The sequence below is a fragment of the Phascolarctos cinereus genome, unplaced genomic scaffold (assembly GCF_003287225.1).
Source record: "Phascolarctos cinereus isolate Bilbo 61053 unplaced genomic scaffold, phaCin_HiC Scaffold_4;HRSCAF=312, whole genome shotgun sequence".
NCBI classification, from domain to species: domain Eukaryota; kingdom Metazoa; phylum Chordata; class Mammalia; order Diprotodontia; family Phascolarctidae; genus Phascolarctos; species Phascolarctos cinereus.
The window spans coordinates 279,446,894-279,469,234 of NW_027555847.1; the positions used below are offsets into that span (position 1 = coordinate 279,446,894).

Sequence of the window (22,341 nt, forward strand, 5' to 3'; positions counted from 1 at the left end):
ATCTTACCCTGTTTCCCCTCCACTGTAAGAGTCTTTTCTTTTCTGTTTTTTTGTGAGATAATTTACCCCATTCTACCTCTCCCTTTCTCCTTCTCCCAGTATAATCCTCTCTGACCTGTTATTTTTATTCTCCAGATATGACCCCTTCATCTTCAGCTCACCCTGTGCCCTCTATCTATCTATCTATCTATCTATCTATCTATCTATCTATCTATCTATCTATCTGTCTGTCTGTCTGTCTGTCTGTCTGTCTGTCTATCTATCTATCTATCTAATCTATCTATATCTCCATATATACATACATATAATTTTTTCCCTCCAACTACCCTAAGACTGACAAAGGTCTCATGAGTTATAAATATCATCTTTCCATGCAGGAATGTAAACAGTTCAACCTTAATAAGTCTCTTATGATTTCTCTTTCCTGTTTACCTCTTCATGTTCCACTTGAGTCTTGTATTTGAAAGTCAAATTTTCTATTCAACTCTGATCTTTCCTCAAGAATGCTTGAAAGTCCTCTGTTTCACTGCATGACCATTTTTTCCCCTGAAGGATTATACTCAGTTTTGCTGGGTAGGTGATTCTTGATTGTAATCCTATCTCTTTTGCCCTCTGGAATATTATATTCTATGCCCTCCAGTCCCTTAATATCTCGAGGCTGCTAAATCTTGTGTTATCCTGATTTTGTTTCCACAATACTTGAATTGTTTCTTTCTGGCTCCTTGTAATATTTTCTCCTTGACCTGGGAACTCTGGAATTTGGCTACAATATTCCTAGGAGTTTTCCTTTGGGGATCTCTTTCAGGAGGAGATTGGTGGATTCTTTCAATTTCTATTTTGCCCTCTGGTTCTAAAATATCAGGGCAGTTTCCTTGATAATTTCTTGAAAGATGATGTCTAGGCTCCTTTTTTGATCATGGCTTTCAGATAGTCCAATAATTTTTAAATTCTCTCTCCTGGATCTATTTTCCAGGTCAGTTGTTTTTCCAATGAGATATTTCACATTGTTTTTTAATTTTTCATTCTTTTGTATTTGTTTTACAGTGTCTTGATTTCTCATAAAGTCACTAGCTTCCAATTGCTCTATTCTGATTTTTAAGAAAGTATTTTCTTCAGTAAGCTTTTGGATTCCTTTTTCTATTTGGCTTTTTAGGGCATTCCTTTTCCATTTGGCTTTTTAGGGCATTCTTCTCCTCATTTGCTTTTTGGACCTCTTTTGCCATTTGGGTTAGGCTGTTTTTTTAAGGTGTTATTTTCTTCAGTATTTTTTTGGGTCTCCTTTAGCATTGCTCTCAGTTTTTCCTCTACTTGTCTTACTTGCTTCTCAAAATCCTTTTTGAGCTCTTCCATGGCCTGGAACCAATACATATTTTTCTTGGAGGCTTTGGATGTGGGAGCTTTGGCTTTGTTGTCTTCTTCTGGTTTTGATCTTCTTTGTCACCAAAGTAAGATAATATAGTCTGACTCTTTTTGTGCTGCTTGCTCATGATCCTGGCCAATTACTTGAGTTATAAACTCTTTGTTAAGGTAGGAGTCTGTTTCCAGTGTGGGAATGTACTGTCCCAAGCTTCAGGGGTTATGTGCAGCTGTTTTCAGAGATACTTCTAGGGACCTGTAAATTTTCAGTTCTTCTAAGGTGGTATGATAAGGGGCAAGGTGTGTACTCCTTTCTTGGCTTGTACTCTGGTCTATGAATGGCCATAAGCACTGTTTTCTGCCTTGGAACTGTGAGGAAGATTTTCTCTCCACAGCCATTACAGGCTCCACCATGCCGGCGCTCCTCCTCTCCCCAGGACCTCCACCCACAACTGTGACCCAGATCCAAGCATGGGCAAAGCAAGAGAATTCTGCACCAGCAGAGAGATTTCTGCAATCCCCCTCTGATCGGCCACTTGATTCCCCCTCAGTCTGTGGGCCAGAAGCTCAGAAGGCAGCTGTAGCCCTGGGGCTGAGCTTGGAGAAAGGAGCTGAGATCACCAGGCTTCTCTTTCAGCACCGCAGAAACAGAGTTTTCCCACTGACCTTCTAAGGTGTCTTTTGGTGTTCCTGGGTTGAGAAGTCTGGAAACTGCCACAGCTGCCCACGATTCAGTCCTTTGAGGTTCGCTGCAGCCTGCGCACCCACGCCGAACTCTGCTCCTCTCTCAGCCCAGTGAGATATAGCTTTCCAATCAACCATCCAGGTTGTCTTGGGCTAGAAATCTGTTTCACTCTGTCTTTTTGTGGTTTCTGCTGCTCTAGAATTTGTTTAGTGCCTTTTTTTAATAGGTATTTGGAGGGGCTTGGGGGAGAGCTCAAGCAAGTCACTGCTTTCACTGTGCCATCTTGTCTCCACCCCAAGAGTTCTTGTAAATATATAAGAAGAGATACAGAATGGAAAAGCTAAGAGAGGAAACAATGGAAAGGAAAACTGACATCTTAAACTAACATGTTAGAAAACTCAAGAACTAAATGCCTTGAAAATTGGAATGGGGCCAACAAAAAACAACTCAGAATGACAACAAGAAATATTAAAACAAGAGGAAAAACTTGGAAAAAAAAAGAGTTAAATAAATAAATGAATGAATGAATACACACACACACATACGCACACATACACACACATGTGTGTATATATATCCATCCATATGTATATATAAACATGTATATATACGTATTATATATGTGTATATATGCATATATATGTACTTATATATTTTTCTAAAAACTGATGTGAGAAAGAAATCAGGTAGAGACAGTCTAAGAATTATTGAACCATCTGAAAAACATGATCAGAAAAAAAAGCCTAGATACCGTGTTTCAGAAAATTATAAGTGAAAAATGCCCAGTACTCTTAGAACCAGAGATAATAGAAGGACATAAAAGTGGGAGGGACATATTGGGGAGGAAAGAACAAATGAGGGGAATCTTTATTCCCTAATAGAGGTACATAAGATGGAGAATTTATATTTGTAGAGGGAATAGATATCCCAGGAACCTCACTTTCATTTGAATTAGATAAAAGAAATTCAGTACAAGAAGATTGAATACTTAGAAGAAAGTAGAGAGAGGTCTAAGAGGGTGGACAGACTAAGAGAATAGACATCAGCATAAGGTTCTCAAATGTTGGAAGGAAGAATGTGAAGGGAGGATTAAAAGGGAAGGAAGAGAATCAAAACCTGAGGTCATTGTCTTGGTGAAGAGAGGAAAAGAGCTACAGAAAAGGTTACTTGCTATTTGACTTAGAAGATCACCATTGTTAGATAGTTTCCTTGTTATACCACCTTCTTCCTATTTGCAAAAGAAGGGGGTGGAAACAAACAGAAGAAAAGTACAATATGGCAGAATGAAAAGATATATACAATTAACAACATAAATGTGAAGGTGAATGGGATAAATTCATCCATAAGATGGAAGAACATAGCATTATGCATTAGAAAATAGAATCTGACAATAAGTTTAAAAGAAACACTTGAAATACAAAGATTCACATAGAGTATAAATGAAGAGCTGGTGTAAAATCTTCTATGCTTCAGCTGAACTCAGAAAAACATGAGTAGCAATGATAATTTCAGGTAGAGCTATAATAAATATAGATAAGATAAAACGATAAGCAGGGAGATTGCATTAAATTATATTAAGGACTTTTTTATTAAAAGGCAAAATTGATACAATGGGTCAGAATATCAATACTTAACATACACGTACCTAATAATATAGCCTGTAAATTTTTAAACAAGAAGCTTAAAAGAATTGGAGGGAGAAATAAATAGTAAAAGTATAATGCAAGAGAAATTCATATATACCTAGACAAATTTACCTGAAAAAATAAGCAAGAAAGAAATTAAGATGTGAATAGAACTTTAGAAAAATTAGAAGTGATAAATCTTTGGTGATTACTGAGTAGGAATATAAAATAATACACATACAACTAGGCAGTACGTAGTACCTTTACAATAACTGAGGCAAAAAGACCTCAACAAAGAATTCAGAAAAGCAGAAATAGTCGGCACATGATTTACAAATTATAATGCAAGTAAAATTATATTTAACAAAAAGCCCACAAAAAAAGAATTAAGAATTAATTGAAGGTTAAATAACATAATTCTGAGGAACTAGTGGTGGGTCAAAGAACAGATTATAGAAACAACAGAAAATTTCATTAAGGAAATGATAATGCATTCAATACAAATAAATCTGTTCTGAGGGGAACATTTTTATTTCTGAATCCTTTCACTATCAGACGAGAAAAAGAACAAATCAGTGGAATGATCATGCAGTTAAAGAATTTCAACAAAAATAAAAATCATTAATAGAATAATTGAATTTATAAATAAACTATGAGCCATTTTTAAACAGATCTAATAATGTTGATGAACAATCATCTTTTTTAAAAAGAGGAAAACCATATTATTCATATAAAAAAATGAAAAGAACTTTGATGACTTAGAAGAAATGAATAGATATTTATAAAAATATAAAAGGCTCATTAACAAATATAGAAATTGAGTATTTAAATAGCCCAATATCAGAAAAAGGATTTCTGGAAGCCATAATTGACTTCAGGTTGGGTGAAAAAAATCTTCCAGACCAGATGGATTTAAAAATAAGCTCTACAAAACCTTCAAAGAACAGTTAATTTCACATATACATGAAGTATTTGAAGTGACAATAAAAGAAGTGACCCAATCTTTCTGTGGTACAAATGTGGTCTTTATAGGAAAACTAGGGAGAGATAAGGTAGAGAAAGAAAACTTTAATATCTGTGAACTTTGGCCTCTAAATTTTCATAAAATGTGGCAAATGGCTACAACACAATAGAATAATTGTACCCTATGACCCAATTAGGTTTTATCTAACCTAGGGACTAGGTGAATCTAAGTATAAATACTCTTTAAAGAAATACAGACTTCAATAATAGAGAAACAGTAATTGATTGGTAAATTGAGCTAATATACTTAAAATGATCATTCTAATTATTCAGTTCTCTAGTAATCAGGCTTCTAAAATAATATTTTATAGAGCTAGAAAAAAATAATTAAATTTATCTGGAGCAACAGAAGGCAGAAGGTCAGGAATCTCAAAAGTAATAGTGATTAGTACTAGACCTCTAATTGTACTACAAAGCAGTAATTTTTCAAACATTTTTGTTCTGATTTTTTTAAAAAAGGGTTGTTCAGTGGAACAGATTAGATGCACAACATGCAGATAAATAAAAACAGTGGCGTAATGTTTATTTAATCCCCAAATCCCACTTACCATGGTAAGTACTCACTGACAAAAACTTCTGTGAAATTTGGACAGTAGTTGTGAAGTAATTAGGCATAGACCAGCACCTCACACTATACAGTAAGTTCAGCTCTAAATGGATGTGTGACCAAGATATAGAGCTTCTCATAAGTAAATGATAGGAGCAAGGGGAGAAATTACCTTTCTCATCTATGTATAGGAGAAGAGTTCATCACTAAACAAATGATAGAGAAGATCACAGAAGATAAAGTGGATAATTTTGATTGTATAAAATTTTAAAAAGTTTTTGTATCCGAAATGAATTAGTCAAAATCAGAAGGGAAACAGGTAGCTTGGAACAGTCTGTTCAGTAACTTTTATATCCAAGTTATATAGGAACTAATTTAAATAAGAATCATTCTGCAGCAGATAAGTGGAGGACATGAAAAGTCAGTTTTCAAAGGATAAAATCCAAGCTATTAACATTCTTATGAAAAATGCTCTAAATCACTAATAATTTGTTGTTGTTCAGTTTTGTCTGACTCCTCCTGACTCCCTTTGGGATTTTCTTGGCAAAGATACTGGAGTGGTTTGTTATATCTTTCTCTGGCTCATTTTACAGGTGAGGTAACTGAGGCAAACAGGGTTAAATGACTTGTTCAGAGTCACATAGCTAGTGAGTGTCTGAGGCCAGACTTGAATTCAGGAAGAGGCTTCTAGGCCCTGTATTCTATCCATTGTGTCACCTAGCTGCCCCATCAATATTAGAGAAAATAAGCAATTTAGAGGTTCTACCTCATACCTGTCAGCCTGGCAAAGATGATAAAAGAGGAAAATGGCAAATGTTGAAGGTGCTGTGGGAAAATAGCTACTAGAGCACTGTTGTTGGACCTATGAGTTTGAAGCAAGCCATTCTGGAAAGCAATTTGGAACTCTGCCCAGAAAGTTACAAACTGTGCATATCCTTTGACCCAATTATACCACTACAAGGCCTGTACCCCAAATTAATTAAGAGAAATAGGAGAAGTCTATATGTGTAGTAATCAGAATTGTAAACTAAGGGGGTATCTTCCTGGTGGGGAATAGGTAGGCATTCTTTTTGAATGTAAATGTAATGGAATAATGTACCATAGGAAATTATGAAATAGACAATTTCAAAGGAAATGGGAAGATTTTTATGAATTGATGCAGATCAAATTGAGAAGAAATCAGAGAATAATTTATACAAAGATAAATAGCATTATAGAGAAAAGCCAATTTGAAGGATGTTAGAACTTTGATGATTTAATTATAAATCAGGAGTCCAAAAGAATGAAGACAAAACATGCCACCAGGAAGTGGTGAACTTGAAATGACAAAAGATCCATACAAATTTGGACGTGGAAAGTGGAAGAATTTCTTTTGCTGGACTACACATCTTTGTATTAAGGCTTTTATTTTAATTTTCTAAAATTTGCTCAAGGGGTGGTTGTTATAGGGATAGATTAATTTTTAAAAGTTTGTTAATTAAAGAACAAGTAAAACATAGCAAAAATGTTTTTTATTATGCTTGATAATTGATTTTTATCATTCATTCAACAGATGTGACAATCTATTGTGAATGAACTACACATACTTTAAAATAATGATTTCTTTTTTTACTGTGTTACTCCTTGGCTGTTTTCTGATGTAGATAGTCTAAACTGCTCTTCCTGTTTTTTTCAAGGCTCACCATGATCTGTCTACATCCAACTCTTTAAGTTTCTTACAATTCCGTATCAGGCAGCCCTCATTTTCATTAAGCTGGTTTCCATATTGTCTTGTAGACTTACTGTAATTATTCCTGTTTTTACAGTTCTTGTTCCTCCCACATATATAATTTGCTCCTATTCATCTCCAACACCTATCCATTTTTTTTAACTCATTCTTAAAGGCCCAGATCAAATCCTACATCCTTCACGATGACTTTTCTTAACTGTTCATGGTGTAATGGAAAGAACAGCAGAGTAAGAATTTTGTTGTCTAGCTCTTCCACTAAATTGCTGGTGAGGCCTTGACAAGTTGCTTAACTTCCCTGCACATTAGTTTCTTCATCTCTAAGATGAGAGTATTAGCCTAGACAATTTTAGAGTCTCTCCCAGTGCTAAAATTGTATGATTTCCACTCCTGTTACTATTAATCTGACTCTTTCCTTTATACTTTTATAGCCTTTACAGCCTGTACCACATAATTCAGCATTTAATTAGGTATTGTTTTGTATTATTTACTTTCATTTCATGTGACTTTTTTTCTCAGGCTTCAGGGCAGGTACTTTATCTTAAGGCAGTAAGTAAGGCAGGTTGTAAGAAAGAACAATGTACTTGATTATGATTTCTGTGCTCACATCTCAGTTGCAATACTGACTGACTAGCTGTGTGTAATCATGAACAAATCACTTAAATACTTCATAAGCCTTAAAGTGCTTTATAAATATGAGGTATTATTTTTATTATCCCTGCTATCTTATTCTCATTATTTATTCTTTTAAGTGTTGTCATTGTCACCTTATTTAATGATGGTGCTGCTGGTGGTGATGATAGTGATTAAAGGATAATAGACCTAGTGCCAAAAGGGAATTAGGAGACCATTTAGTCTAACCCTTTCATTTTTTTACAGATTAAGAAAGTAAGGTTTAGGTTGGTTAAGTGACCTGTTCAAGGTGACAAAGAAAATACTCATCAGATAAGGGGTTTTAATTAATTAAAATTTTATTTTCTTATTCCTCAAAAGTATCTAGGACAGGCCTGAGTACACGCTTATTGATTAACAGTTGCTAATTGATTTATAGAAAAAATCAAATGATACTGAATGATAACTTGATATTGATATTATGAAGTAATGATAAAATGTTTTTATGATATGATAATTAATTTTGCTAACCTTTCTCTATTCTTCTTCAGGGAAGGAAACAGAGAAGGCAAAAGATCGTTATGACAAAGCTACAATGAAACTTCATGTGTTGCATAATCAATATGTATTGGCTTTGAAAGGGGCACAGCTTCATCAGCATCAGTATTATGATACCACACTTCCTCAACTCCTGGACTCATTACAAAAAATGCAAGAAGAAATGATCAACGCATTGTAAGATAAACTTCCTTTTGTTCAGAATTGATCTAACATAATTTTGCTATTTTCTATCCCCATTGATATTTTAATACATATCATACAAAAATTTTTATTATTATATTATACGTTCAGTTATTCTTATGGTCTGTCTTTCCTTTCTTATCTATAGTTAGTCATATACCTTTTCTTGCATGCTACTTAATGTTAATGGAGGAAGTCATATCGTTTTGCTCATTGAGACTACTACAGATTTATGCTCTTTAATCTCAGCTGGGCCCTTAATGTTGTTTTTACTCTTTTATGATTGGCTTCTTATTTAGTTCTCCCTGCTATCTGTATCAAACCTCTTCTCTTCTTAACCCACTTACTTTGTCCCATTTTTCCTCCTTAGCAGAAGATCTCACTTCATATTTCACTGAAACAATTGCCATCCTTCAAGAGTTCTTCTCAATTCAGCATGTCAAATCATCTTAATGTTCTCCTCCCATTCTCTCCTCTCTGTATTACTAGAGAAGAACTGAGCCTTCTATTTGCTAGCCGCTCTACTTGTGCCCTTAATCCCATCTCATCGTGTTGCTCCAGGAGTTTATCACTTCAGTCATTCCCCATCCTCCTCACCAACTTTCAGTCTTTCCTTATCCACTGGTTCCTTCCTTCCTTGCTCACAAACATACCATCCTTAAAAAACATCACTTGATTCTATTCCATCCCCTTAAGATATTGTCCCTTATCTTTCTTCTTTTCCCAGCCATACTCCTAGAAAAACCTGTTTGCGCTACTGACCTCAACTTTCTTACCTCCCACACTTCAACACCTTGCAATCTGGCTTCTTTCACACAACGCAATAGGAACTGCTCTCTCAGGTGTGACATGTTATCTTTTAATTGCTAGATCAAAATGTCTTTCTCAGTCTACAACTTTCCCCACCCTTCTGTAAGCATTTGGCAGTCTTGACCAGTAATATTTTCTGGATAGTCATTCCTTTCTGGGTTGTCCTGATAGTGCTTTATTGTGGTTCTCTTCCCATCTGTTACATTAGTTCTTTTCGGTCTCCTTTGCAAGATTATCATTCACATCCTGTCCCTTATGTTTGGGTATTCCCTAAACCTCTGTCCTAGAGTGGTGTTTGTATTAATTGAAACAGTCAGTAATTTTGATATGGTTTTATTTTGTGACAGCAATAGTCATTCATATTTTCTTCTACTGATACTACATTTACTTGCAAAGTCAGATATTGACCAAACTGAGCTGTTTCCTCACCTTTTTTAGTGCTGGATTTTATGCCATGCATGTTTCATTGTGCTCTTTTGTTGTGCTTTTAATTTTGTGATTTAAAAACAATGTAAATTATTCCAAGGAAACCTGCAAATATTGTCGCTCTTAAATAACATATCAGTGATTTTTAGAGATACTGCAGGATCTTTCTGGTATGGGTAAAGCATTTCAGGGATCATTCAAGCCCACTATGGAAAAAGATTAGTCTCACCAAAAGGAAAAGAAAATTTTGGATGAAAACAAAGAAAAGCAAAAGTAAGAACTGGCAAGTTAATCCTTCAAAATAGCCTAGTCAGAAATAAGCAAAGATTTTTAAAGGTATCTGGCAGCCACAGAATGTTATTGATTTCTCAGCAGTGAAGAATAGTCTCCTTGAAGTTAGAAGAACAGTGAAAAGTCCAGTTAAAAAAAAAATCTTCTACTCATTACCATGAAGAAAAGATCTTTGTTATGGGCAAGGCAATACAGAGACTGAAGTAATTAAAATTGGAAAAAGGCAAATTTTACTCACTCTTGAATTCAAACTAATACCAAAGTCATTGTCAGAACAAGTCCAGGTAAGCTTTTATGCTTTGAACATCTTCATCAAAACTGTAAAATATTCACCATAAAAATGTTCTTGGGTATTTTAAACTTCTAGTTTTTTAAACTTCCCTGTCCCCATTGAGGGATTGATGAATTCTGGATATTTATATTGCTATATGGAGAGCAAGAGAGAAGATAATACAAAGAGAAGGAACACATAAATATCTTATGCTAGTTCGTGAACTCCTTGTGGGATATAACTATATCTTGCTTTTGTATTTCTTTTAGTATTTAGCATTGTGCCTTGCACATATGGTGTGTATAACACTTATTTGAATGAATATAAGAAAGAAGGGAGAGAGAAACCCTCTCTGTTGTGTGGGTCTTTGCTTATTTGTTTCATGTACCCAGTTCTTCAGCCTTCACCCTATGATACCCTAACTTGTCATCCGGTCAATATACCTGTACTAGCTCACTTCCATTCTATGATATCCTTAGAGCAAAGGGGTCATGTGACTTGGCTTGCCTGGTGAAAGGACTTTGTTTGGGGCAATTGGCAAGTGGTTTTCTGATATGTTGGGTCTTTGCTAAAGGGTACTTTGGAAGCTGTTATTAATTCATGCATCAATTTGGCAACCATTTCTTAAGCATTTATTATGTGGTAAGAATTGAAAATATTTAGACAAAAACAAAAAGCTCCTGACCTCTAGGAGCTTAAATTCTGTGGGAAGAAGGGGCATGGTGGTGGTGGAGACAATCAATAGAGAAAAAGGGTTTTCAAAACCAAGAACCGAAGACTCCTTTGTCGTCCGCTGTTAGGTCCCACATCCATCTGTGATTTATAATCACAGAATATCAGAGCTGGAAGGCAACTTAGATATCATTTCAACCACATCTCTCATTTTACAGATGAGGAAATTGAGACCCAGAGAGTTGAAGTGACTTTCTAAAGGTCAGACAGTTAATTAATGGGACTAAACCCAGATAACTAACGTCAATTCTAGTTTAGTGATATTATTTTTTTCCACTAAAAATGCTGCCCTCAGCCTTCCTTTTCTTTGAATAATTTTGCCAACTAATCAAAGTAATAAAAAACACCTCATGCCTTGTTCAGTTGACTACTATATTCTGCTCTCTCTGCTTGGTCCTGAGGATGCAAGAGAGTCTTTGCTCCCAAGAAGCTTACATTCTGCACTGGGAGGCTAAGGGATAGGTATAAAATAAAATATGAAGAGAGAGAGAATGAAAGAGAGAGTTAAATGACACAGGCATCAGTCTTCCCAGCAAATTTGTGAGAAGTATCAGAAATACAGCCTTGTATCTCTGATTAACTAATCAATTAGACATTTATTAAGTACATCAGGGACTGTTGCTAAGCATTGGGGTTATAAAAAGAGGCAGTCTGTGCCCTCAAGGAGTTGACTATCTAATGGGGGAGACAACATGCACACAGATATATACAAAGCTGTCTATATATAGGATAAATGGGAGATAACAGAAGGTAGGCAGTAGAATTGAGAGTAATTGGGGAAGTCTTCCTGTACAAGGTGGGTACTTAAACAAAGCTATGGAGGTCAGTAGTTGAAACAGAGGAAGAAGAGCGTTGCACATGTGGAGGACAACAAGAAAAAATGCCTGGAGCTGAGAGATGAAAATTAAAGCATTTATATGAGTCCTAATGGTTTTTTCACTTGGAAGTCTGTCTCTGAATGCTAATTAAGATTCCATAGGAGGTCAGAAATAACTTTCCAACGCACAAAGATCCTGTCAAGATGAAGAAAAAGAATTACTACATACTGCTACATATAAATATATGTACACATGTATATATTCTGTAGCAAGCAATATTGATTCATTTGTATTCCCCAGAGGGAAGATGACATTTGCAATTATAAAATTCTAAGAACCCAATGTACTCTTATGTATTAACTTCACTGGACGATCTGTGTCATGGGTTTTCAGGTTAGGTCCTTGAGTAGAGTGACTACTCTAGTAGATTCCAAGGTCGCTGAAACTATAACTCATTAGCCTCCACCAGTGAGATTATGTTTAACAGTCAACCAGTGGATGTAATTACCTTCAAGCAAAGGCATTTACTAAGATGGCATAGTCAACTAGTAGTCACAAAACACTTCCCCCCCCATAAACCTAGTATACACTCTTCCACAAATATATACATCTGTGTGATGAATGAGAATAAACTTAAGGGTATTCTCATAGAGAGGCATAAATGTAGGGAATGCATGTGACCAAGACAACTTATTCTTTGAGTGTTACAGAGATCCAGTGTTCTTGTTCTATTTGTGAATGTTCATCTGGATCTTCCTTACTGCAGCTCAACTCTCAAGGCTAATTATGTCTTAAAATCTATAGTTGGTTATCTTCTTTGTTGCCAGAAGTCTTGTTCCTTGAAATTGCTTCTTGAATAGAATGCTGCTCTTTTCTGCCTATGCCTCCCTAGAAAGTATGTTTCTTTGCTCCTTCCTAGATACATCTTAATTGCACTTCAAACTCTCTCTTTCTAGGCTTTTCTTTTAAAGGCCAGCTGGAGTTTGGTCAGTTGTCAATTAGCCAATGCTGAGTTCTCCCTCCAGTTCAAAATACTTTTTTACACTTTGTAAAGGAATGATTAGGTTTAGACAAGTCTTTGTATTTTATTCACATAATATCTTATTACCTCTCTTAACTTTTACTTTCTGTGATTACATCAATTAATTACATATAGTTGCTTGGGACACTGAGATCTTATGTGACTTGCTGCAGATCATGCAGGTAGTATATGTACCAGGTGTTCCTGATTCTAAGGCCAGAAAGCTGGCCTTGGAGTCATTATCTTATGCTGCATCTAAGAGCCCAGGGTAGCCTAAATTATTTCTGAGAAACTTTCCTTTGGAATTCCTATCTAGTTCTGTAATTCTGATGTGTTCTATTCCTTACCCTTCTTTTGCTCTTTTCTCCACCATGCCTCTCACTAATGCAAAGGCTGTTATGAATCTGAAGATTCCTTTAGAATTAACTTAGCCCACCTTTTATAACAAGCCTATGATTATGTAAGCCTCCATTGTCAGGACTAGATTTGAATGAACCTAGGAGTGATTCCATGGCTGAAACCCACACAGCCAGAATTAAAGCAGGTTAAGGAATTCTGAAAAATATGTTATTAGAGTGGCATTCACATGAAGTTATGCGTGCTGTGCTATCTTGTTCCTCACAGGCTGGTGCCTTAAAGCCTTTACATGTGTTGGTTGTTTAGACATTTGTGAGGATGTTCTAAATATTCTAGAATATCTGGTAGCCCTTCTGACTGTTCAGGGTTATAATCTCTGGACACTGCAGAAAATCTTTCAAAGATATTTCAATATATTGTGATTTTAGTATTTCAGCCACCTATGCAGACAGATCTTTATTGACACTTACTTAAAAACTATGGATAAATTAAGCAATTTGCTTTTACACTTCTTCTGTAATCTGTGTTTTATTTTTTGACACTGAAAATATGCAAAATATATGTAGGTGTACATCTCAGGCAGATTGTGTACCTCTTCTCTTGTGGTTTTTGATGGTAAAAGTTGGTGATTAATACAGTTCAGTTTCTGAGGATTTTCTGTTGCTTTATTATTTCTGAATGTTCAAATATGTTTTACAGTTTTGAATTTAATTGTATGTAGTCCCAGGTTAGTGAATGATTACTGTGACTTTAAAATATAATATAATGTGTGTTTCACTTACTAATTGTAATATATAGTAACAGCTTTATTATCTGGTATGTTGGGGGAATGATGGAGTACCTGATGAATCAAGAGTTCTGGTATGTTGCTTAATACATATTTTTCCAGAAACTTTTAAAATTATTTCCCTTAATTTCTTACCTTTAGACTTTTAAATAATTGAAAGGATTTACATAGTCTAGTCATTCTTGTTTGTGAAAGTCTTTTGGGGCAGCTAGGTGACGAAGTGGATAGAGCACCATCCCTGGATTCAGGAAGACCTGAGTTCAAATCCGGCCTCACACACATAACACTTACTAGCTGTGTGACCCTAGGCAAATCACTTAACCCCCATTGCCCCCCCAAAAGTCTTTTGTTCCTCCTGACTTCTTCCACAAACTTACAAACTCTTCACCCACAAAACATTACCAATGGTGTCAAATTCAAATAGAAATGGATCCCTGAAGCAGCATACTGACTTATAAAACCACAAATTGACATTATCTATGTTTTATTGTATTTTTATTTATTTTGGTGAACATTTCCTCCTTGGTAGAGACTATGATACCTCTGCTCTAAGAAACCTACTGGAAGCTCTAGTTAATTTTGACATAATAATATTATTTATTTATAATTATACTATTATTTAGTCATAATAGTATTTAATTATAATTGTATCATTTATAACTATAATATTATATATTAGCACATATTACATATTATGTTCATATGCTATAAATAATTATAAATATACATAAAAGTTATATAATATTTAATAATTAATAATTTTGGTGAATAATCAGTTGATTATTTGAATTATAGGATATCAGAAATTCTAGTTTCTAGGGCTTTCCCATTAGAAAGTTGCTGAGTAACATAGCACATAGTAGAATGTAAAAAGCACAAACTAGAAAATAGTGGGGGGAAAACACTCTAATAAATTTAATTATTATTAAAATAAAATAAATAAAATAGAAACACCTAGCCCATGAAATAGTGGTGTAATAAGTAGGAGAGCAGCATTTGAACCCAGGTCCTCTGATTCCAAATCCTAGTATGATTTTCATTTTCTCAATTAAAGTATTAGTTGATTTATTTACATAAAACCACTGAGGATCACAGGATAATAATAGAATGCTATAGAGACATAAAATTAAAAGAGATCTTAGACTCATCTTGTCCACATGTTCCTAACTTGGCCCATATACTTACAAATTTTTTGGATAACTATTTCATTATAATCAATTTCCTTCATAGTCCTATGTATTTTGTTTTAGGAATATAAAAACATTCTTCTGAGATGGGGTACATAAGCTTTATCAGTCAGCCAAAACAGTGAGTCCATGACCCAAGAAGGGTGAAGAATATAGTCTAAGCCCTTAATTTTAAAGATGAAAAAACCGAATGCTAGGGAGGTGAAATGATTTGCCTAAGATTACACAAATGGCTGGTGGCAGAGCCAGTTTTAGAACTGAGGCCTCTTGACTCACAAGCCAGTATTCCTTACTTTTCTTAGAGCATGCTGCATCCCATTCTTCAATGCACTAAGCCTTAGTCATGTAGGCACTTTCTGATTTCACATTTCCTGCTGCCTATAGGATATCTCCTCTTCAGTGTCCTGTTACCATATAATTTAAAATTAAATGAATAAGTAAACAGGTTTCCCCTACTAATACTTTCACTTCTCCCACCATTGTTTCACTATCCCTAGGCTTATAAACTCTTCATATTCTACAGTAGTAAGGGAAAGCTACATCTGATCTTGTATAATCTCATTTCTCACTATTCTCCAACAGGCATACCCTATTCTACTAAGTCTATTATTCTACTTAAGTAAGTCTGCTATTAATAAATATTCTACTTAGTAAGTCTACTATTCTGTGTAAGTCTAAATCAATTTCCTCACTGTCTTCCAAATGTTCTGCACATTATTCTCAAATTTTTATCTTTGCTCTTTCTATTGCCTGTTAAACCCTTCCTTTCTTCTCTAAGTCTACTCTTTAAGGCCTCCTCTGACTATTCTAGTCAATCATATTTTTTCCTTTTGTTAACTTACATCTATAAACTGTAGTTATTTTCAACCATTTTCATGTCATTGGCTGAAGATTTCAAAGTCTATTTTATTCTTTTCCATTATAAAATCCTTTACTTGCTTCTTCAGGTATTTGAAATGAGTTTCATAAACAGTCTTTGAGATACAACTGGTATAGTAAATTTAATATTTGTTATTCTGCTTTCATTTCAGTCTCTTTCAAAACTAAAAAATGTTGATAATTTATATTTTTGTTCTTAGAAAAAGCATATTTGATGAATACAGCCAGATTACCAGTCTTGTTACAGAGGAGATAGTTAATGTCCATAAAGAGATTCAGACATCAGTTGAACAGATTGATCCTAGCACGGAATACAACAATTTCATAGATGTTTACAGGTATGAGATTTTTATTCTACTTTCAGCATTTATGTCAAAACTTTGAAATATAGTTGAACAAATGTAAAAGCAATGTAAGGCAAAAAAATTATTTTAATTATTGACTTTTAATTATTTTGAAAGTCATTTTTAATCTCAAAGCAATTCAGTTCAGCTAACATGCATACTATGTACAAGGCACTGTGCTAGACTTTGAGAGTATGAAGACAAGTGTATAACATGTACATGTATAAGTAGACAACAGGTAACTTGAGAAGGGAGAGAATGCTAGCGATTACATATACATATTTCAAATATATAATTGCTGTTAGTCATTTTGAAGTAATGCATTTTCAGTTTTTACCATAACATCATTTAGAGCAATACTTTGCCTTTATACATGAAAATATATCTTCTCTTTCACAATTTATGTCTTTAGCTTCTTCAGAAGGAAGTAAATAGAATGGTTTAATTTGTTCTTAGTTATTTGTGTGTAAACTTATCTAGTATAATAAAATATATATTTTTATTAGTATCATCTTTGAATAGAGCAAATATACTCTTGATCTGTCCCAAGAATTTGTCCATGCAAGCTGTGGTGGAAAAGTGCACAATGGATTTGGCATCCAAGGACCTGAGTTCAACTATCACCTCTATGGGTGGGCAAATCACTTACTATCTCAGCATCACTTTCCTCATTTGTAAAATGAGAGGTTTGGACAAGTTGCCTCTGTGATTACTTCTAGTTGTCATACCATGATGTATATATGTCCTTGGTATATAATGAATGGTACATGTAATCTGAATCACAACTATTTTCCGTGTTTTACCAGATCACCAGCTATTGAGGAACAAGAAATTGAGTTTGATGCTTCTTTACTTGAAGAAAATGAAAGTCTTCAGGCTAATGAGATCATGTGGAATAATTTAACAGCAGAGAGTTTGCAAATAATGTAAGTAGAAAATTCAAACTATTCATAGATTAATAGGATAGTCTTAATTTATATGTTAGATTTAAGTGGTTTACTAAATTTTAAATGCTTATTTTTACATAATATGCTGTAAAATATACAATTATCTTACTCCTATATCCATTCTTCTATTTAACACATATTTTACTTATATAACAATAATTTTAGTAGTCAATTTTGGTTTTTTTCTGATATTCTTTAGGTCAGTAGTCTGCCTTTATTCGAGGAAGAATTTTATGTTTCGAAATTTTATTTTTTAAATGAAGAAAAGGAATATGCTGGTCTTAAATTTTTTTACCTGTATTGTTACATTTGTCTTCCAAAACAGTTCTCTGGGGCAAGGGATTATTATCACTATTTTCTAGATGGACATTAGGTGAGGTGTTAGGAGACTCTGAGATTGCCAGTATAACTCCTTCATTTTATAGATGAGAAAAATGAGCTCAGAGCGGTGGTATGATTTTATCAGTGTTCACATAGCTAACTAGAGCTGAGCTGGGACTATAACTCACGTCTTCTGACTCTTGATTAAATGCTCCTTCTGTTACAGAATTCTGTCTCATATTTTCTTTCAAATCAGATTTACTAAGTTGTGTGATTTCAGGTTTCTTTAAACTTAAGAGGTTCTAGTAAATTCAATTTAGCTTAACAAATGTTGATTATGAATGTGATAGGTGCAGGTAACCACGTTAGATCTTGGGGGAAATGAAGCCAAAAGAAAAAAGGAAAATACTTCCACCCCCAAGGAGCTTATGTCTTTTTGAGGGAGGTATAAGTAAATATAAAGTGTATAAAATTAACACAGAAATAAATATAAAGTAATTTCAAGGGAGAGAGTATGTTGAAGGCTTAGGGAATCAGGAGAACCCTCATGGAAGAAGTGGCAACTAAACTGTGCTTTGGAAGAAGCTAGGGATTCTCCAAAGTGAAGGTAAGATGAGAATGAATTCCAGACATTTCACTTGTGCTTACTGAGATAACAGAAACAATGGGGACCTTAATGTGCTATCAGTGCTTTCTTTCACCAAGCACTTAATAATTAACATTCATATTTGGAATACAGAATACTGGCTCTTTTAAAAAATTGTTTAGCCAATCTTTTGATTGATTATACACATTATAAAGAAAGTTCATGGATAAATATATGGATCCATCCCTTTATTGTACCATTGCTGCTAATGAACCTGTTCTCATCTTTATATGTTATTTCTTTAAGCTTGAAATTTTTCTTAGGGCTCATCTGTATACTCTTACTTCAGAAGGTCGAGTTTGATTATTATTTATTTACTTTGTCTCTATCTGATAGAATTAAAGAATTTCCTTTGTTTTTGCTGCCCTGACACTTCGCCTTGTCTCTTCGCCTTTACTTTTGTAAAGACTGCTGTTTGTCCTTCTTGAAGAGGACCATGACATCAGGGAGGTGATGCCATGACTTGGAAGGGAATTGGATTTAAATGAGGGAGGGCTGTGCAAAGTCACCAGCCTCACTTTCTCCTCCAGAGCCATCTGGGTCTAGTGGCCAGAAATGGATCAGGACAACTGGCAGTGGCCCAGGTTGCAGTCAGAGACCTTGGACTTTTCAAGCTAGTGTCTTTAACAGGTCTCAGTTTGACTGAAGCAACACCCATTCAGTGATTAAGGCTTAACAAAAATGAGGCTGAGAATGGCCTCTTAAAAAAATTAGATCTGGGAAGGAAAGACCCTCTGGGTTTCGTGTCCAAACAGAAACAGTTGTTATTTACATTCATTCTGAGCCACTCAGGGCCCAAACAATGACCAAGTAGGGCTTGGCCAGGCTGTTGCTGGCCAATCAATGAGAACCATGGTGATCTGGGGTTAAGGCTGGTCTTTAAGAGAAAAAATAAACCAAAAAAAAGTTTCAGAGATTAAATTTACATTCCCTTTGGGCAGAGCACCAACAGTTAAGGGTGTAATACCCCATGTGGAAAGATGGAAAGAAGAAAGGAAGAAAGAAAATAAATGCCAGTCTCCATAATTGGGATACATTCCTTCTTCTTTTGTTCTCGGCATCCTTAGTTTTCTTAGAACCAAACTAAAATTACAACTTCTGCATGATACCATTGCTGATTCTTCCCGATGCTAGTTCCTCCCCACCCTCATACCCGCAACTAACTTGTATTTATTTTGTATATATTTTGCACGTACTAACATCAATACATTCTGTCTCCTCCAGTAGAATGTAAACTCATTTTTTCCCCTAGTGCTTGTCACATGGTAGTTTCTTGTTGATTGCTCATTCTAGGTGCAGTGGTTATAAAACCCTATGGCTGGCTCCTAGAAATGGGTGGGATTTCTTTTGGCCTGGCCAAATAGAGCTGGATGAATTGAAAGGTTTTGGCATAATAATTTATGCAAGTTGAGGATCAATCTATGCAGTTATCCCTTCCACGTTGTGGGAGGCAGGGAGGGCTAGGGGCACAATGCCCTGGCAATATGAAATGTCCAGGTAAAAATATTTGGTCCTCCTTTGTACCAGAGATGAAGTCTAAATTTTTTTTTCTTTTATGGGGTGTTTGCAGTTATCCTTTTGCAAAATTTGGGTTAAGTGTTTGGTCAAAGGCTCTGTGTTCTCTGATGGCCTTTGTGTGTCATCTGTGGCTTCCACAAAACTCTCTCAAAATTCCCATTTAATTTCTTATGCCAACCTACGGTAAATGAAAACCTCAGTGGGGAAAGTTGCATTGTGGAAGAGAGAACTGTATTTAAGTACTTTCTAAATATTTGTCTTTATTTATATTGCATGTAATTTTATATGAATCGTTTCATTCTTTGTACTTGTATTCCCAGCACCTACCACAGTGCCTGGGACATAGTAGGTGCTTAATAAATACTTGTTGGTTGGTGGACTGACTGATATCAAGCCTAAAGTCGCCCTTTTGTAACTTCTACCCACTACTTCTAGCTGTGAACTTTGGGGCCATATGGGATAAGTCTAAGACACCTACTACATTCCCCAGAGACCTTCTCTTCTTCATGCTGATTATCCCTACGCTGATTATCCCCACTTCCTTCAAGCACCCAATCAATGAGCACTCATTATTTGCCAAACACTAGCGTTAAGGAGCTTACATTCTTTTAGGGGAGACAATGTGTGTACACATAAATATATATATATATATATATATAAAACATGTACAAAATAAATCCAAGATAATTTGGTAAAGGAGAGCAGCAGGGAGGATCAGGACAGTTTGGAAGTGGCCCAAGGTATAGTAATTAAGCTGATGTTCATCTCATTCATGACCCTCTAGTTCATCTTGATTGCTGCAACCTTTGGGTATTTTTTTGTACAGATATTAGAGATCATGGGTTTTATCAGTGATTGCTTTCTTGGATTTTTGTGTCCTGTGAACTTCTTTGTGTTTGAACTATTGCTTTTCCTTCACTGTAGTTTCTCTCTTGGTAGATATACTTGGGCAATTTCTTTCCTCCATACTTTATAGTTTAAATCTCTTTTCTTTAGATTTTCAAAATAACAGGCAACTGCATCTTGAGCAGCCTTTATTAGGTGAATTCTATCTTCCGAAGAATCCTATCATTCCATATTTTAAGCTATAGTCCAGAAATCCAAGTATCAGTCTCAAACATCTTTATAACCATTCTTTGGCCCTGTGATCTTCATTTTTTTTGACCAAGCCTTTCTAATCTTCAGAAATTGTTTCTAAGTTTTCTTCTGACAGTATCACTTCTTCTCCTTTAAATTAACCAATCAATAGTCATTTATTAAATGCTGTTATAGTAGGCAGAAACTGTAAGGAATTGTGCTGTGAGCTGAGGATGCAAAAAGAATTGAGACAATCTTTGATGTTAAGGAATTTGCATTCTGCTGGAAATCACAAAAATTTAATGGTAGTTATCAATTTGAACAAGTCTTTTGAAATTCTTTATTGTGTTTTGTATAGATACCACAAAAAGACAGTAGACTTCTATTGTTATCAGGTCTCAGGTCAAAAGATGGCTATCCTAGTTCTTCTCAGCAGAGAGTAATTAACCATCTTGTTAATGATACTTATGTTTTCTTCCATTAATCCTTAGATCAGATGAGGGACTAAGGCCCAGAAAGGTCAAATGACTTGCCCAAGGTCTCACAGGTATTAGTGTCAGGTTTTGAACCCAGGTCCACTAACTAAGCACAGTGCACTTTCTTCAATTCGGCAAACATTTGTTGTTGTTCAGTCGTGTCTGACTCTATGTGACCCCATGGACCATAGCGTACCAGGCCCTTTTATCCTCTACTATCTCTTGAAGTCCAAGTTCACATTTGTTGTTTACATGATAATATCTATCCATCTCATCCTCTGCTATCTCCTTTTTCTTTTGCCTTCAATTTTTCCCAGCCTCAGGGTCTTTTCTAATAAGTCCTGTCCTCTCATTATGTGGCCAAAGTTTTAAGCTTCAGCTTCAGTATTTGACCTTCTAATGAATAGCCTGAATTAATTTCTTTAAATATTGACTGATCTGACCTTTTTGCTGTGCAAGGGAGTCTCAGAAGTCTTCTGCAGCACCACAGTTCAAAGGTGTTGATTCTGTGGCACTCAGTTTTCCTTATAGTCTAACTCTCGCAGCCTTACATTGCTACTGGAAAAACTATAGCTTTGACTGTATGGACCCTTTGTCAGCAAGGTGATGTCTCTGCTTTATAGCATGCTGTCCAGATTTGCCATAGCTTTCCTTCCAAGGAGCAAGCATCTTTTAATTTCATTACTGCAGTCACTATCTGCAGTGATCTTTGAGCCTAAGAATATAAAATCTGACACTACTTCCATTTCTTCTCCCTCTTTTACTAGGAAGTGATGGGACCAGTTGCCAGGATCTAAGGTTTTTGTTTTTTTTTTATGTTAAGCTACAAGCTAATTTTTACACTCTCCTCTTTCATTCTCATTAAGAGGCTTCTTAATTCCTCTTCACTTTGTGTCATCAGAGTGGCATCATCTGCATACTTTAAGATTGTTGATATTTTCCTAGGCAACCTTAATTCTAGCTTCTGATTCATGCAGCCTGGCATTTTGCATGATGTAGTCTGCATATAAGTTAAATAAATAAGGTGACAATATATAGGCTTGTTGTACTCCATTTCCAATCTTAAACTTATTAAACTTAAACTATTCCATGTTTGGTTCTAACTGTTGCTTCTTGGC

The 22,341-nt window shown here is 35.2% G+C and overlaps 1 protein-coding gene across 15 annotated transcripts in view; it reads left to right on the top strand.

Annotated features, from left to right (window-relative positions):
* Positions 1–22,341, top strand: part of FER (FER tyrosine kinase) — a 257,864-nt gene that overhangs the window by 54,512 nt on the left and 181,011 nt on the right. For all 15 annotated transcript variants that reach the window (XR_013486092.1, XR_013486093.1, XR_013486094.1 and 12 more), the window contains 3 exons: positions 8,126–8,309; positions 16,095–16,232; positions 17,045–17,164. Coding sequence is in view for 12 of the 15 variants with exons in the window: in XM_020968837.2 (XP_020824496.1) it covers positions 8,126–8,309; positions 16,095–16,232; positions 17,045–17,164 (442 nt within the window). In the remaining 3 variants the exon portion in view is untranslated. The remainder of the gene's footprint in view (positions 1–8,125; positions 8,310–16,094; positions 16,233–17,044; positions 17,165–22,341) is intronic.